Source organism: Vulpes lagopus, chromosome 10, assembly GCF_018345385.1.
Source record: "Vulpes lagopus strain Blue_001 chromosome 10, ASM1834538v1, whole genome shotgun sequence".
Classification (NCBI taxonomy): Eukaryota; Metazoa; Chordata; class Mammalia; order Carnivora; family Canidae; genus Vulpes; species Vulpes lagopus.
In genome coordinates, this window is record NC_054833.1 from 66,172,995 (window position 1) to 66,188,725 (window position 15,731).

A 15,731-nucleotide genomic window follows, 5' to 3' on the forward strand; every position below is an offset into this window, starting at 1 on the left:
CACTTTTTAAGTTGTTAAAATGTTTGTGTGTATGTGTTTGTTTTGTTTTTCTTCTTTTTTTACTCAGGTTTATCCAGCATCCCAAAAACTTTGGACTAATTGCATCCTACTTGGAAAGGAAGGTAAGACATGATTTGCATTGAGAATGTTTATAGCTTTGTGGTGTTTGCTACTTTGAAGTTTTTGTGCTCTGATACACAGAAGTGCTTAAATAGAACTGATTTTTGTAGAGGGCTTAATACAGAAAAGACTTTCAGTTGACACTATAGTGATAATTATGTAACAGATAATAAGCACAGAATATAGTCTAATTTTCATGGTTAACAAAAAAACACCTGATACCCTATTTCCCTAAAAAGTATACCTTTTTTTTTTTAAACCCTTACTTTGTTTTTTGAACCTTTCTAAACTTTTGGTTAAAATATCAGAGTCCTGATTTTCCCTGAGTTTTTTTCCACAGTGGATTGGATATAGTGTTTTTGAGCAAAATATTTAAAGAGAGATGTTTTGAATATTTATATATATGTAACAAGAAAGAAAATTTAGTTATTGCTTAATAAGGAAGTGCTTGAATGTTTCTGATAGTTCCTGCTATCTTGTACATAATTTGAATTAAGACCACTGTAATTGTCCATTAAAATAATAGGTATAATGTATATATTTTTAGAGCCTAGATATCTATTAAAATGCCAGTCCTGTGTTTCTTTTTAATTTATACCTTGAAAATACCAGATATTTGAAAGTGTTATTTGATTTTTTAAAAATGTTACTTCTTTGGCTCCTCAAAAATATTTTATTTCCCTTATAGAGTGTTCCTGATTGTGTTTTGTATTACTACTTAACCAAGAAAAATGAGAATTATAAAGCCCTAGTAAGAAGGAATTATGGAAAACGCAGAGGAAGAAACCAGGTGTGTGTCATTACTGTGTGGAAGATGTGTCAGGGTTGGAGATGGGATGGAAAATAATGGAATAACTGGGGCCTTGTACTTAATCATGTGTATTTTAGGGATTGACATTTCATTAAATAATGAGGATGTTATGAACATGTTATTATTTTGAAATTAATATATATTTGATGTGTGACATCTATTGTGAATAGATGTAAGTTTCTACTATGATAAAATCAATGAGAAACGTTTTACACTTCCATGTTACCTAAATTGTGCATCTCGGTGTTAACCGTGATTAATATAAATGGTAGGACCCATGACACTTCATTCCACATGTTGTCTTTACCAGTCCTTTTGACTAAGGAGGGGGGTGCAGGTAGAATACGGGAGAAATGCAGAGAAATGTAGCATAGTAAGAGCGTAAAGGCTAGTTTGCCAAAAGACTCGGGGGCCTGATTTTGTTTCAGATTAACTTTATTTCTTGAGTTTAGATAGTTTATTCTGAAAAAGCACTTGATCTTGAAAGACAGTTTCTAGTACAATGCAGCATACGTTTTCACAGTTGTTTTCCCCCAAATAACTGATCAGCAGCTGTCACAGCCCACGTGTGCTTCACCAGTATGGCTTCTGGGACAGTGTGATTGCTGCTGCTCTCTGTGCCCAGATCCATTTTGGGATCTGGGATCACATGCGTGAACTTGCACAGCCGCTGACTGCTGATCAGCCTTCCTAAATCTCTCTTGGTTTCCCCCCACAGTCTCCCTTTCTTTTCTTAGCCACCCTGCTCACCAGATACAGGGTGACACAGACTCTCATTATTGGTAGCCATAACCTGTTTATGTTTTCTGGGTCATTGTTTCCTATAGAATACTACTACCTCACAGGATGTGATTATGTATTCTGTGGAAACAGTATTTCTTGGTCAGAAAAAGTACAGGGAGTGTTTCATGAGCCAACTGCATGAAATGCTGCTAGAGGTTGAGTGTGCTGAGGTGCCTGTGGCATGTATTTTCAGTAGATTGGTTAGGGGGCCAGAAATAAGATTGTAGTGACCTAAAGGGGATGTGGGAGGTGAGGGAGTGGCAGTGGTACAGGTGTGCCCTCTGTTGTAAGTTTTGCTTATGAAGGGGAACAGAGAAATGGGGAGAGGGCTGATGAAGGTCAAGAGGGAGGAAAAGAGCAAGCTTGTACCCTCACTGATGGGACTGATACTGTAGACATAGAGAGAGGGATGCTTGTGGAGCTCCACGAATAGTTCCTACCTGACGAATAGTTCCTCCCTGTTCCTGGGAGCAAATCAGAGTTCATCAGTGAGGCGGGAAACACTGTTTCACTAAAGGTGCCAGGGCTTCCCATGGAGAGAGTGGAATTGAACTCTTTTATCTAATGATCTTAGAGCCCATCTTGTGTTTTAAACAAGTTTCAGCTACAAATTTTTAACAATAGCTTTGTTCTGTTACTACCAACTAGTATTTATAACTTTAATTGAACTTAATTTTTAGAAATTACATATTTTATATTTAAATTATTTAAAAATTTTCAATCCCAGCTTTGTGCAGTGGCAGTATCGTAGCCAATGAGGTTTATTTGAGGCGCGATTATTGCTAATTGAAAACTTAATATTTTTCAATCCTGGATAATGTAAGGGAATAATTTGATATGTATTATATCTTATATTTGCAGGATTAGCAGTCTGTTGGCTTATGATAACAGAGGAGAAAGCTCTAGCGGGAAATTCAGTGCGACAGGGAATGTCTCTGTTACTCTGAAACATTTGTTTTCTATCCTAAAGTTGTCTGGGATGCCATCTCACTGCTCTCTGTGGCATGCTTGTTAAGTTCCAGCCACATTAGAGTTTTCTTCTGTACATTCTTTTTTTGTTGTTGTTTTTTAAGATTTAATTTATTTATTCATGAGAGACCCACAGAGAGAGGCGGAGAGAGAAGCAGGGAGCCCGATGTAGGACTCGATCCCGGGACTCTGGGATCATGCCCTGAGCCGAAGGCAGACGCTCTAACTGCTAAGCTACCCAGGTTTCCCTCTTCTGTACTTCTTTCTTATTCAGTGCTTTTACACTACTCTAGCACGACCCAGAATGCATTTACAGAACTGAAATTCTCCATGTGTGCTCTTACCTTGACCTGAACCATAGTTTAGTATATTTGCCCTCAGGTCGGCTCAGTTTTGGGTTGGTCAGCCTTGCCATCAGTCTTGTCCTGCCCTAATTAGCTTTTAAGTTTTTACCTTGATGATTTTTCCTCAAAAATCAGAGTTTTATATTTCTCTGGTTGTTTCACTGGGAGTTTAAGAGAGGATGGGGTCAGGACGCCTGGGTCAGTTGAGCGTCTGCCTTTGGCCTAGAGCATAATCCCGGGGTCCTGGGATCGAGTCCCACAGCGGGCTCCCCGCAGGGAGCCTGCTTCTCCCTCTGCCTGTGTCTCTGCTGCTCTCTCTGTGTCTCTCATGAAAATAAATAAATAAAACCTTTAAAAAAAAAAAAAAAGGAGGGGTTGAATGATGGAAATATAGCACCATCCTTGACCAGAAGAATCTTACCTCTGTTTCTTAATTGCTTGTGTACTTCATTCTGTTTGTGTCAAAATAGGTGGACAGGTTTTCTGAAATTGGGTGGTGTTAGTTTAAGGTCTGGCTTTTATAGAACTAAATAACATTGGATCTGATACCAAATGAGAGGAGAAGCCATTAGACTCTGAGCAGAAAAGTAGTGTCAGATTTTGTTTGTGACAGAATTGTTCAGGCTGCCTGCTCGGTTGAGGCTAGGTTGTAAGGGAGGCCAGTTAGCATGTTAGGTTGATCCTCCCAGTAGCTTGGACTAGACTCTACTAGGGAACATGGGGAGAACTGGTCCATTTCTGGGTGTATTTTTGAAGGTAAGGTAAACAGGTTATGCTGATGGATTGATTGTGGGGACTCAATGCCAGTTACCAAAGATAACCCAAGTTTTAGCTAGTGGGGTTGCCATTTACTGTGTAGGCATGACTGAAGGAGTGGCAGGTCAGGGGAACAAATTGGGACATGCTGAGTTTCAGATACATATTAGATGTCCAAGTGGAGTTGTAAAGGGGACAGTTAGATGTAGAAATCTGGAGTTTAGGAAACCGATCTGGGTTGGGAATATAGAATTTGCTGTAGAGAAAAAAGTTTAGAAAGAGATTTTTTTTTAAAGGATTTTATTTATTTATTCATGAGAGATACATAGAAAGAAGCAGAGACACAGGCAGAGGGAGAAGCAGGCTCCATGCAGGGAGCCTAGTGTGGAAATTTCTCAGTCCCGGGACTCCAGTATCACGCCCTGGGCTGAAGGCAGGCTCTAAACCGCTGAGCCACCCAGGGATCCCCGAGATCTTTTTTTTTTTTTTAAGAATCTCATTACAAGTGAAGAATTTTTAAATTGGTGTGACTTGATTTTGCCCTGGTAGATAATAGAGCTCCAACTAATTTGAAAATCACTTTACTGCTCTATTATCCAATCAAGTTTGAATCAGTAGGAATTACTTGAGATAATCCCAGAGCGATTAGGGCAAATTTATTTCAAGACTCTGTATAGTTCTGCTTAAGTTAATACCTGATCCTTTCTTGCCTTACCCATCCTCCCCTCTCAACCTCTTACCCAAAGGAGGTCATCATGATTCAGTATGTGAATGTATAGTGTGCTATTTGCTGAGAGAGATTCCAAGCTTGCGAGGTTTGATTATTTTTTTTTTTAATATTTTATTTATTCCTTGGAGAGAGAGAGAGAGAGAACACAAACAGGGAGGAGTGGCAGGGGGAGGGAGAGAAGCAAACTCTGCTGAGCAGGGAGCCCAATATGGGTCTGTATCCCAGGACCCTGAGATCATGACCTGAGTCGAAGGCAGCCACCCAACCAACTAAACCAGCCAGGCTCCTCTGTGAGATTTGATTTTTGACCTGCTATTGCTTCAGGGAACCTTGCATATTATTTCCTCTGAAAAGGAGTTTAATCTTAGAATCATAGGGAAATGAGACAGATAATCATATTTTTGTTAGACTTGTGTTCAGAGATTATTGTTGGCAAAAGTTTTAATTCACAATTTTGTTAGATACTGCTGAAACCATTTCACAGTTCAACTTACTAGCATCCTGTGATGAGAGTGAGTGTGGTTCTTTATAAGTCTTAGTTGAAGCAATGAATACATAGCAGAGATTAGAAGCCAAAAGCCAGTCCTTGTGTTACTATTTGGGATCTAGAATTATAAATAACATGCCAAGTAGTAATTTGATTCTTTGTGTAACATTTTGTTAGAGGTAAGAATTTCTTTTTTACCTTTCAGCATAAATTCCCATCTAATAAAATCTGCCACTATGCACCTAGAATTACTGTAGTACCTGCTAGTGACCTACAATAAAGCAAGTCATGGTTTAGAAGCCACATGCTTCGTTTCCAAATACTTGATTACCTTTCACAAGAATTTGTATTCTTCCTTCATTCTGACAACATTTTCCTCTTTAAATATGTCAGCGCTAGGACACCTGAGTTGTGCAACAGTTGAGTGTCTGCCTTTGGCTCAGGGCATGATCCCCCTGAAGTTCCGGGACTGAGTCCCACATCGGGCTCCCAGCATGGAGCCTGCTTCTCCCTCTGCCTACGTCTCTGCCTTTTTGTGTGTCTCCCATGAATGAATAAATTAAATCTTTTTAAAAATAATAAATAAGTAAAAAATATGTCAACGTGTTCTTATTCCCCAAAGGTATTGAGAAAGCATGTATTTATGTAAATGTAGTAGTTTGAAGCTGGGAGAGTTTCTGACTGAACTGTCAGACAATAGACTATTTTAGACAGACTTAAAAGGTTGAATAGAATGGAAAGAGCTTTAGACCCAAAAATGCTCTGCCCCTTTGTATCCATGTTATCCTAGATGTGTCTTTTCACTTGCGGAGCCTTGGTTTCTATATCTGTGAGCATGGAAGCAGTAATACTTTCCTTGCAGGGTTAACTTGACAACTTGTTCTGTATGTGAAGTCCCTAGAGTGTCGCATCAAGGACAGAGGGAGTGCCCAATAAACGGTAGCAACTCTTGCCTTTGTTGCCTTCCTCACAGTGTGCTATGGGGATTTGACAGCTTTTACTCTTCAGGAAAGTAGTCTCAAATTCAGTTGGTGTAAAGGCATTAGTTTTTAAGTATATTGTGGTAAGATATTTTCTGTTTACTGCCTGAGATACTTAACTCAGTGGCTAAAGTAGGACTTCATTCATTTTGTCTCTTGTATGTTTTTAGTTCACTAGACGCTTGTTCTAAATGTAGTCATTTCATTTCTTGGCAACTTCATCGTCTACTGAGTAGGAATTCGTTTATCTGTTTTCTGAAGACTCGAGCATGTTAACAAATACACATAGAGTGCATATAAGTGTTAGATAGTCAGACATAGAAATAGATCTCAGCATAAACTGTCTTTTGATCTTGCTATAGAGGACTCTGTTGAAATTTCCCTGTTCTTCATTTATCATTATGAGTACATAAAGCGTTTCAGTTTTTTCATTTGGATTTTTATTTTGCTTTATAATGTACTCACATTTATAGTGCATAGTTTGTTGTTTGACAGACATGTTTCATGCTATGATATCCTCCCTAACTGAAACTTTTTTTAATTGACTATGAACTGTTAGGCTTAAGGAGGGAAAAACTTGGATAGGAAGCTGCTGGGATGTCTCTGTCTATTAGGGGACCTTTGGATGAATTTCTTTTTGAAACTGTGGACTTTTGAAACTGTGAACTTCTCCAGCCAACCTGCTGAAGGGTTTGAGGGATGTAACTTGTTCACTATGGGGATCAGCACACCTCATTACAGATTTGCCTGAAACAAAAGCAGTAGTGATCACTTCTTGTCAAAATCCAGTTATTCCTTACTCTCTAATGTCAGTAGCAGTCATTACAGTGGGTCTCAATGCATGACACCCAAAGGTGAATGCTGGTTGCACACTCTGCCCTGCCTGGCTCTCCCTCTATACCCACTACTGCGAGCTAATGTGGATACTGCTTCGACAGAGGTTCTGCTCCATAGGTGTCACACTCTTCTAGTGTGACATTTAGCAACTACATGAGTTTCTCTGGATCATGTCCACACCCTCTGCAGAATTGGCAATTATGCATCAAGAGCGATCCTGCCCTCATCTTGCCATTGCCTGGTTGAAGCAGGTGCTACCTTGCTTCCCAGTCCCGAGCACTATGAAAGGGAGAGCAGAGTCAACTGTTGACTGGATTTCAGACAGCAGAGAATGTGTGGGATTGCTTCACTTTTTCAGAGTACTGGTTGGCATTAGAAATAGAAATGTATTAGGGAAACGAGTTATATGTGTCATCCAAGTCTAAGAGAACAGTGAACCTCTTTTATTTTTTCTTCTGCTGAGTTGATGCCTCCCTGTCATTTCTTAGGGCTCTAAACCATTTTCTGGGCTTCAAAGCCTACTTGCTTTGCCTACTTTGCTAGGCAAAGGGCAGAGTTTATCATTAGTATGCCATCTTGTTTGTTCAGAATGACTAATGGATGCTACATTTGTGGCAAGTGGGTGGTTTGAGGTTATTAGCATTTGAGACTAGCCTTGTGACCCCTATGCTATCGGTGTCAGTCAAAGGTGAATAAAACATTCCCATTTGTAAAGCAAACTTAGTAGTCATGGTTGGAAAATATACATTTGAAAATCTTCCTGACTTCTTAGTTTTGTCTAGTAATAATAAATACTCAGAAGGAAAGGACACTGGCAATTACCAGGGTGAGAAATTGGGAAAGTAGGATATGTGAGGGAACCATGGTACTGAAATGATTTGGTGAGGGGTAGTGGAATAGTAGATACAGCTCTTCCTGATGAACTGTAAAATTCCATAGAATAAAGGAATCAAAGGTCATGATGGGGACAAATAGAATCAGAAACATTGAAAATATGGGATAGGTGGGACGTGAGTGATTGTTGTAGAGGAGTTTTTTCTGATTTCAGGATTTTGAAGGTAAAACAGTGCCCACCAGTGATGGCAATTGTGACTTCACCTTTGGGGAGTTTAATGAGCATGACCTCAAAAGTAGTTCAGTTGTAGGATATTCTGTTGTTAGAAAAGGCACTGATACATGTTTCAGAGTTGGAAGAATAATGGCAAGGAATAAAGAACCATGTGATAGAATCATTTATGTGTTCTTAGGAGTATCTGAAAAGTCAATCCATAACACCAGAAGAGAAAAAAGGCATCATAGGTAGATTTTGTAAAATTTGAAAAAGGAAGTATTTTTAAAAATACCACAGTTAGCAATATTCTGGAAGTGGCAGTTGGGAGCAGGAAGGATACATAGTCTTTTTTATTTCCTTGTGGATTTGAAGGCATAATATGGGGACCTCTTTTGGAGAGGCCAGTAAGGTGTTTGTTATCCTAGGAAAAAAGCCAGATTCAGTGAGTAGCTAAAGGAATTTGAGTTGGTATTAAGAATTAAGGGAAATCTTACCTTACATTAATGGTATTTCATTTTGTCTGGTGATGGGAACAGGTAAGAGGACAGGCAGTTACTATAAGGCAAGATTGATATCGGCCTGGATCAGAATGAGAGATTGAGGTGGGAGGGCAAAACTTTTCAAATATGCAGAGTAAAGGAACTTGGTGTTTGCTGTATCCAGCACATACTGATGCTTCTGTGGTCCAGATGTCTCCTAGGAACTTGGGATACTCAGATGATTAAGATTGAGTGCTTGTCCTTCAGGAGATTGTAACACAATGAGCCAGACAGACCCTGATAACCAGGTACATGCCACCCTGCAGTAAGTGCTGCAAGCAGATGTGGACCATGCAAGTGGAATGGTAGAGAGACAGGGCCTGAAGCTTTTCTGTGGAAATCAAGAAGTGCCTCACAGGAGATGTAGCCTTTTGAACTAAATTTCAGAGGATCTATGGGAATTTACTAGGCAAGGAGGGGTAGAAAGGGTGTTCCAGGCAAAGACATGAAATGCTGGGTGTGTTCAGGTGAGTCCAGAGCAGCAACCAGTATAGGAAATGTAGGGGGATTGGAAGAGGTACACACGAGACAGTGGGCTGTGTGCTATAATGCCAATTCGCAGTTCAATCCTACTTAGGTTAGACAGTCTAGATTTCTGCATTAAATAAAAACAATACTAACATGAGCTGAAATTACTAATTTCACTTTTTTCTCTTAGAGTCACAATTTTAGCAAAGATAAAAGGATTCATAATCTCTTCTTGTCTTTGTTCACATTTTTAATTATAGAGTATAATTATAGCTTAGAAATATTGGAGTGTTTTACTTATTTTCACTTTATTATATCCTTACTACTTTTCCAAATTAGTTTTGATTATGACCACCATATTCATTAAATGAATGTTCCCGTAGAAGAGTAAATGCATAAGATGCTTCCTGTAGTATCATCCATAGTGATAAAAATGAAAAAGTTGGAAGCATATTAGGCATCTAATATTAGGGGAATGGTTTGGTAGATTATAGGTTATCAAATTTTAAGGTAGAATTGAATTTGCTTGAGTGACAGATTAAGATGTGGGAATTACAGAAAGAGAGAACCAACCTGAGATTTCAGGTTTCTAAGTGGAATCTTAACACTTTTGCCTCTTTGATGGATTCGGATGCTAGGAGCGTAGATGCACTTGCTTTTAACCAATACATATGTAATATATTAAAGAGTATTAGACTAATTTTTAATACATTACCCCTAATTACATTGTAAGTGATCAGTAAGTTGTTCATTACTTTTCTTGCAAAGATATTTACTGTAGTTGGTCATCACAATTTGAGGAGCTGTTTCTTTTAATGTTAAATTTGACAAATTATGGTTCATTCCAGCAGCAAATTGCCCGACCCTCACAAGAAGAAAAAGTAGAAGAAAAAGAAGAAGATAAAGCAGAAAAAACAGAAAAAAAAGAAGAAGAAAAGAAAGATGAAGAAGAAAAAGATGAAAAGGAGGACTCTAAGTGAGTTAAATGATTAGATATTAGTCTTATTTTTAAATCATGAGCCTATTGACTCTCAACGGTATAAAATTTTAGATAAAAGAATGAATGGGGTGTTTTTTTAGTTGTTAAGCCATCAGTTGTTCAAGTGAAACATTTAAACTCCCATCTGGTCAATGGTTCTCCTCATATGGAACTGTCCTATCTTGGTTTGTACTTTTTCCCTAAAATTTCTATTAATCATTCATTTTTAGTGATGTATGGAGGATGCAAAAGTACATAAGATATGTACTGTTCCGGGCATCCCATCCCTGGGTGGCTCAGCGGTTTAGTGCCTGCCTTTGGCCCAGGGTGCAATCCTAGAGTCCTGGGATTGAGTCCCACGTGGGGCTCCCGGCATGGAGCCTGCTTCTCTCTCCTCCTGTGTCTCTGCCTCTCTCTCTCTCTCGATCTATCATAAAAAATGAATGAATGAATGAATGAATGAATGAATAAATAAATAAATAATTTTTTTTTTTTTTAAAAAAAAGGTATGTACTGTTCCCAGGTAGTTGATGATATAGTATGGGAAAGCTAGGCAAGATGCAAGGGCTACTTAAGAAAAAGAAAGAAGCCTGGAAGAAATGAGCAGAACCAGTAAGGGATGCTGGGAGATTAAATAGGGGTTCAGAGTTATTCCTTTCTGGATAGTTTAGAGGACTTTATGTAGGAGCTAGTGGTTAATGTGGAAAGAATAGAAGGAGCAGCCAGCAAGAGATATGCTGCTCTAAGAACTGGCAGATAATGGTTTTATTAGCCTGGACCATAGGGTGGGTGAAGAAGAAAAGTGGAATAAGTATAGCCTTATACTTATTGGTATAGGCTGAAGCTAGGATAGGCTGCATTGTGAGTTGTTTGAGAGTAGGTAGCCATTTAAATGGATGGAATGGTTCCTTTGGCTTTTAAAAAAGATTTATTTATTTATTTTGGAGTTCTTGTGCACAAGCATGCATTAGTAGGGGGAGGGGCAGAGGGAGAAGGAGAATCTCAAGCAGACTCCCTGCTGAGCATGGAGCCTGGTGTGGGGCTTGATCTCAGGGACCTGAGATTATGACCTGAGCTGAAATCCAGAGTCAGACACTTAAACAAATGAGCCACTCAGGTGCCCCTGGATGGAATAGTTTCTTGCCAAAGCTGTTTGCTATAATATTCACCCACAAGCAGCATAGAATGGATGGTTTGGAGATGTAAGGCTGGGAGGCTATTACAGAAGAGTGGTTGGAGGTACCGAGGCAGTGAATAAGGACAATGGTAGTAGAAATTGAGATGGTGGAATTAGTAGGAGCACTACTACTGAGATGAAATAACCAAACCTTGGCGTGCTGTCACATACAGGAGGTAAAGAAAAGGGGAAAACCTAAAGATGATTCCAAACTCCTAAATGTGAGTGAATATTGATTACAGTGGTACTGTTAAAGACAAGTAACTAGAACATGGAGTGGAGCAGGAGGCAGAGTAATTGACAAGCATGTTTTTGGGCATGTTGAGTTTCCATTGATACAGAATCCAGATGTATTGATGGAGATTTCCAGCAGGTAGTTGGGCAGACAAGTCTGGTTCTTAGGAGATGTGAGGTGTGACTCTAAAGATAGAGTGGGAGTCACCCTAATGGAATGGATGTTGAATGGAGTAACCTCACAGAGCCTTAATAAGGCCAGGATGAGCCTTGGGAAATCCGTACATGAAAGGGTGAGAAGAAGGAGGCAGTCCCCAGACAGAGAGCCAGAGTACCAATAGGGATATCAGGAAAGCATGAGGTCCTAGAAGTTAAGTTGAGAAGGATAAAAAGAATTGTCCTTGGGTCTATTGCAGCAGGAAGATCTATGTGACAAGAATTGAGAGAACATCCTTTGATTTTGCAGTTTGTAAGTCATTGGTGACTGCTAGGGGAATGAGAAGTGGAGAAAGAGGGCTGCATGGGTAACTTCAAGGGCAGTTCAGGACCGAAGAGGGAAAACTCTTGAATTTTTTTTTTTTATTTGGGATAAGCTTGGTAAGCTACAACAGGTCTCTGCTTGAAGTGCATAGAATTTAAAAAAAAAATCAGCATCTCCCATTAAGCAAGAACAATTGAGTCTTTGAGTATTGCCACCTGTCCATTCATTTGCAGAAATGTACGGTGAGGACCTTGTTTTTAAATCTAACAACCCTGGGAGATATGTAGTACAGAGAATAGTCTTCCAATCTAACATGGAACACTATTGCTACTAATAGTAATGACCCTTTATTTGTTGATCCAGTTTTTCCTAAGTGGCTGAGGGAGGTTTAGCCCTAGTAATAGAAAGCACATGAGATGTGTACTGTGCCCCAGGCCCTGTGCTGAGCATTTTATATAAATTAGCTCCTTTAATCACTGCAATAGCTCTGTGAAACATACCGTTATTATCCTCCTTTATAGGTGAGTAAAACAGAGACCTGTGGAGGGGAAGTTACTTGTCCATGGTCATCACACAACTCTGGTACCAACCTGAGCAGCCTGGCTCCAGAGCCTTCTCCATGATAACTGGTGGGCCACACTGCCCTGTTGGCACATAATTAGCATTGGAGATGGTTGAGACTATTGAGCCTGGTTTAATGAAACAATATTGTAGTTATTACTATAGAAAAGGCATCTATTTCAGCCCCTTCATTTCACAGAGGAGAAAACTTACCTTGGAGCAAAGGCAAGAAATCCAGGACTCCCCACTTCTTGGTGTACCCCCACTGCCTCTGGATTGCAGGTCTGGGGCTTTTCTTCTGCCATCCATTACTTCCTCATAGGGTGTTCTCATATGTAATAAGGGGACTTGAAATGTGTTTACATTTTGAGTCCATTAATGAATAAAACAGACCTTTGTGAATTATCTTAATTTGAGCCCATTGAAACCCTTCAAAATGGGGGCATGACAATGTTTATCATAAATTTTGTTCTCAGTAACTGAGAGATTGGGTAGTCTTATTTAGTATCATGTCCATAATCTTCTTAGAGGCATGTATAGTTCTAAATTGCACAAGATTTTTGTCTGCTCTTGTTTCCAGAGAGAACACCAAGGAAAAGGACAAGACGGAAGGTACAGCAGAAGAAACGGAAGAGAGAGAACAGGCCACGCCCCGGGGACGAAAGACTGCCAACAGTCAGGGCCGCAGAAAGGGCCGGATCACCAGGTCCATGACCAACGAAGCTGCGGCGGCCAGTGCTGCAGCCGCTGCAGCTACTGAGGAGCCCCCGCCGCCTCTGCCACCGCCACCAGAGCCCAGTGAGTGGGCAAGATGGGAGTGGACAGGCCAGAATTTTGTGCGGGATTCTGTTGTGGTATCAGAGTAGAGCAGGAGGGTTCTTGGATGTTGACAACCTAGACATAATCTGAAAGTGTGGCCTTTACACTTTTTTAAGACTTTATTTATTTATTTGTTTGTTTGTTTATTTATTTATTTATTTGAGAGAGAGAGAGAGAGACAGACAGACAGACATAGGCAGAGGGAGAAGCAGGCTCCATGCAGGAAGCCCGATGTGGGACTCGATCCTTGAGATTCTGGGGGTATCACGCTCTGAGCCAAAGGCAGACACTCAACTGCTGAGCCACCCAGGCGTCCCTACACCTACTTACTTACTTACTTATTTACTTTTTTTTTTTTTCTTTTAATCACCTGGTGCTCATCATGACAAGTATACTCCTTAATCCCCATCACCTGTTTCAGTCCCCCAACCCAGCTCCCCTCTGGTGACCACCAGTTTGTTCTCTAGAGTTAGGAGTCCGTTTGTTTCTCTTTTTTTCCCTTTGCTTGTTTGCTTTGTTTGTTAAATTCCACGTATGAGTGAAATCATATGGTATTTGTCTTTCTCTGACTGACTTCACTTAGTATTATACTCTAGCTTTTGTTGTTTCCTTCATTATGCACAACCTTTTTATTTTATTTTATTTTATTTTATTTTATTTATTTATTTTTTTTAAATTTGTTTTTTTTTTAATTTATTTATGATAGTCACAGAGAGAGAGAGAGAGAGAGGCAGAGACACAGGCAGAGGGAGAAGCAGGCTCCATGTACCGGGAGCCCGACGTGGGATTCGATCCCGGGTCTCCAGGATCGCGCCCTGGGCCAAAGGCCGGCGCTAAACCTCTGCGCCACCCAGGGATCCCTATTTTATTTATTTTTAAAATTTAACTTAAATTTTTTTAGCATGAGAGGCAGAGAGAGAGAGAGAGAGAGAGAGAGAGAAAATCCCAAGCAGCTCCATACCCAGTGCAGAGCCTGACCTGGGGATTGATCTCACAACCCTGAGATCATGACCTGAGCCAAAACCAAGAGCCAGACACTTAACTGAGCCACCCAGGTGCCCCAGAAGCTTTCTATTTTGATGTAGTCCCAGTAGTTTATTTTTCCTTTTTGTTTCCCTTGCCTCAAGGGACCTATCTAGAAAAACATTACTACAGCCAGTGTCAAGAGAAATTACTGCCTGTGCTCTTTTCTAGGATTTTTTTTGTTTCATGTCTCATATTTAGGCCTTTAATCCATTTTTAATTTATTTTTGTGTTTGATGTAAGAAACTGGTCCATTCTTTTGTATGTTGCTGTCTAGTTTTCCCAACAGCATTTGTTGAAGAGACTGTCTTTGTCCCATTGCGTATTCTTTCCTGCTTTGTCGAAGATTAGTTGATCATGTAATTGTGAGTTTATTTCTGGATTTTCTCTTCTCTTCCATTGATCTGTCTATTTTTGTGTCAGTACCATATTGTTTTAATGATTACAGCTTTGTACTATAACTTGAAGTTAGGAATTGTGATGCCTTCAATTTTGTTTTCCTTTTTCAAGATTGCTTTGACTGTTCAAGGTCTTTTTTAGGTCCATACAAATTTTAGGATTGTTTGCTCTAGTTCTATAAAAATTGCTGTTGGTATTTTGATAGGGATTGCATTGAATGGGTAGATTGCTTTGGACAGTATAGGCATTTTAACAATATTCTTCCAATCTGTGAGCATGGAGTGTTTCTCCATTTCTTTGTGTTGTCTTGAATTTCATCAGTGTTTTATAGTTTTCAGAATACAGATCTTTTACCCTTTGATTAGGTTTATTCCTAGGTATCTTTATTTTTGGTGCAGTTGTAAATGGGATTGTTTTCTTATTTTCTCTTTCTGCTGTTTCATTATTGGTGTATAGAAATGCAACAGATTTCTGTACGTTGATTTTTGTATGCTGCAACTTGGCTAAATTTGTTTATCAGTTCAAGCAGTCTTTTGAGTTTTCTGTATATAGTATCATGTCATTTGCAGATAGTGAAAGTTTTACGTATTCATGGCCTTAATTTTGTGCGGGATTCTGTTGTGGTATCAGAGTAGAGCAGGAGGGTTCTTGGATGTTGACAACCTAGACATAATCTGAAAGTGTGGCCTTTACACTTTTTTAAGACTTTATTTATTTATTTGTTTGTTTGTTTATTTATTTATTTATTTGAGAGAGAGAGAGAGAGAGACAGACAGACAGACATAGGCAGAGGGAGAAGCAGGCTCCATGCAGGAAGCCCGATGTGGGACTCGATCCTTGAGATTCTGGGGGTATCACGCTCTGAGCCAAAGGCAGACACTCAACTGCTGAGCCACCCAGGCGTCCCTACACCTACTTACTTACTTACTTATTTACTTTTTTTTTTTTTTCTTTTAATCACCTGGTGCTCATCATGACAAGTATACTCCTTAATCCCCATCACCTGTTTCAGTCCCCCAACCCAGCTCCCCTCTGGTGACCACCAGTTTGTTCTCTAGAGTTAGGAGTCCGTTTGTTTCTCTTTTTTTCCCTTTGCTTGTTTGCTTTGTTTGTTAAATTCCACGTATGAGTGAAATCATATGGTATTTGTCTTTCTCTGACTGACTTCACTTAGTATTATACT

General features: G+C 39.6%; 1 protein-coding gene and 1 pseudogene across 15 annotated transcripts in view; both read left to right on the top strand.

Annotated features, from left to right (window-relative positions):
- NCOR1 (nuclear receptor corepressor 1) overlaps window positions 1-15,731 on the top strand; it is a 154,858-nt gene that overhangs the window by 73,570 nt on the left and 65,557 nt on the right. For 11 of the 15 annotated variants that reach the window (XM_041770168.1, XM_041770178.1, XM_041770170.1 and 8 more), the window contains 4 exons: window positions 68-122; window positions 809-910; window positions 9,724-9,851; window positions 12,888-13,105. In XM_041770168.1, coding sequence (XP_041626102.1) covers window positions 68-122; window positions 809-910; window positions 9,724-9,851; window positions 12,888-13,105 — 503 coding nt within the window. The remainder of the gene's footprint in view (window positions 1-67; window positions 123-808; window positions 911-9,723; window positions 9,852-12,887; window positions 13,106-15,731) is intronic. The other 4 variants (XM_041770169.1, XM_041770179.1, XM_041770182.1 and 1 more) reach the window with 1 other exon arrangement.
- LOC121501101 lies at window positions 2,440-2,600 on the top strand (annotated as a pseudogene).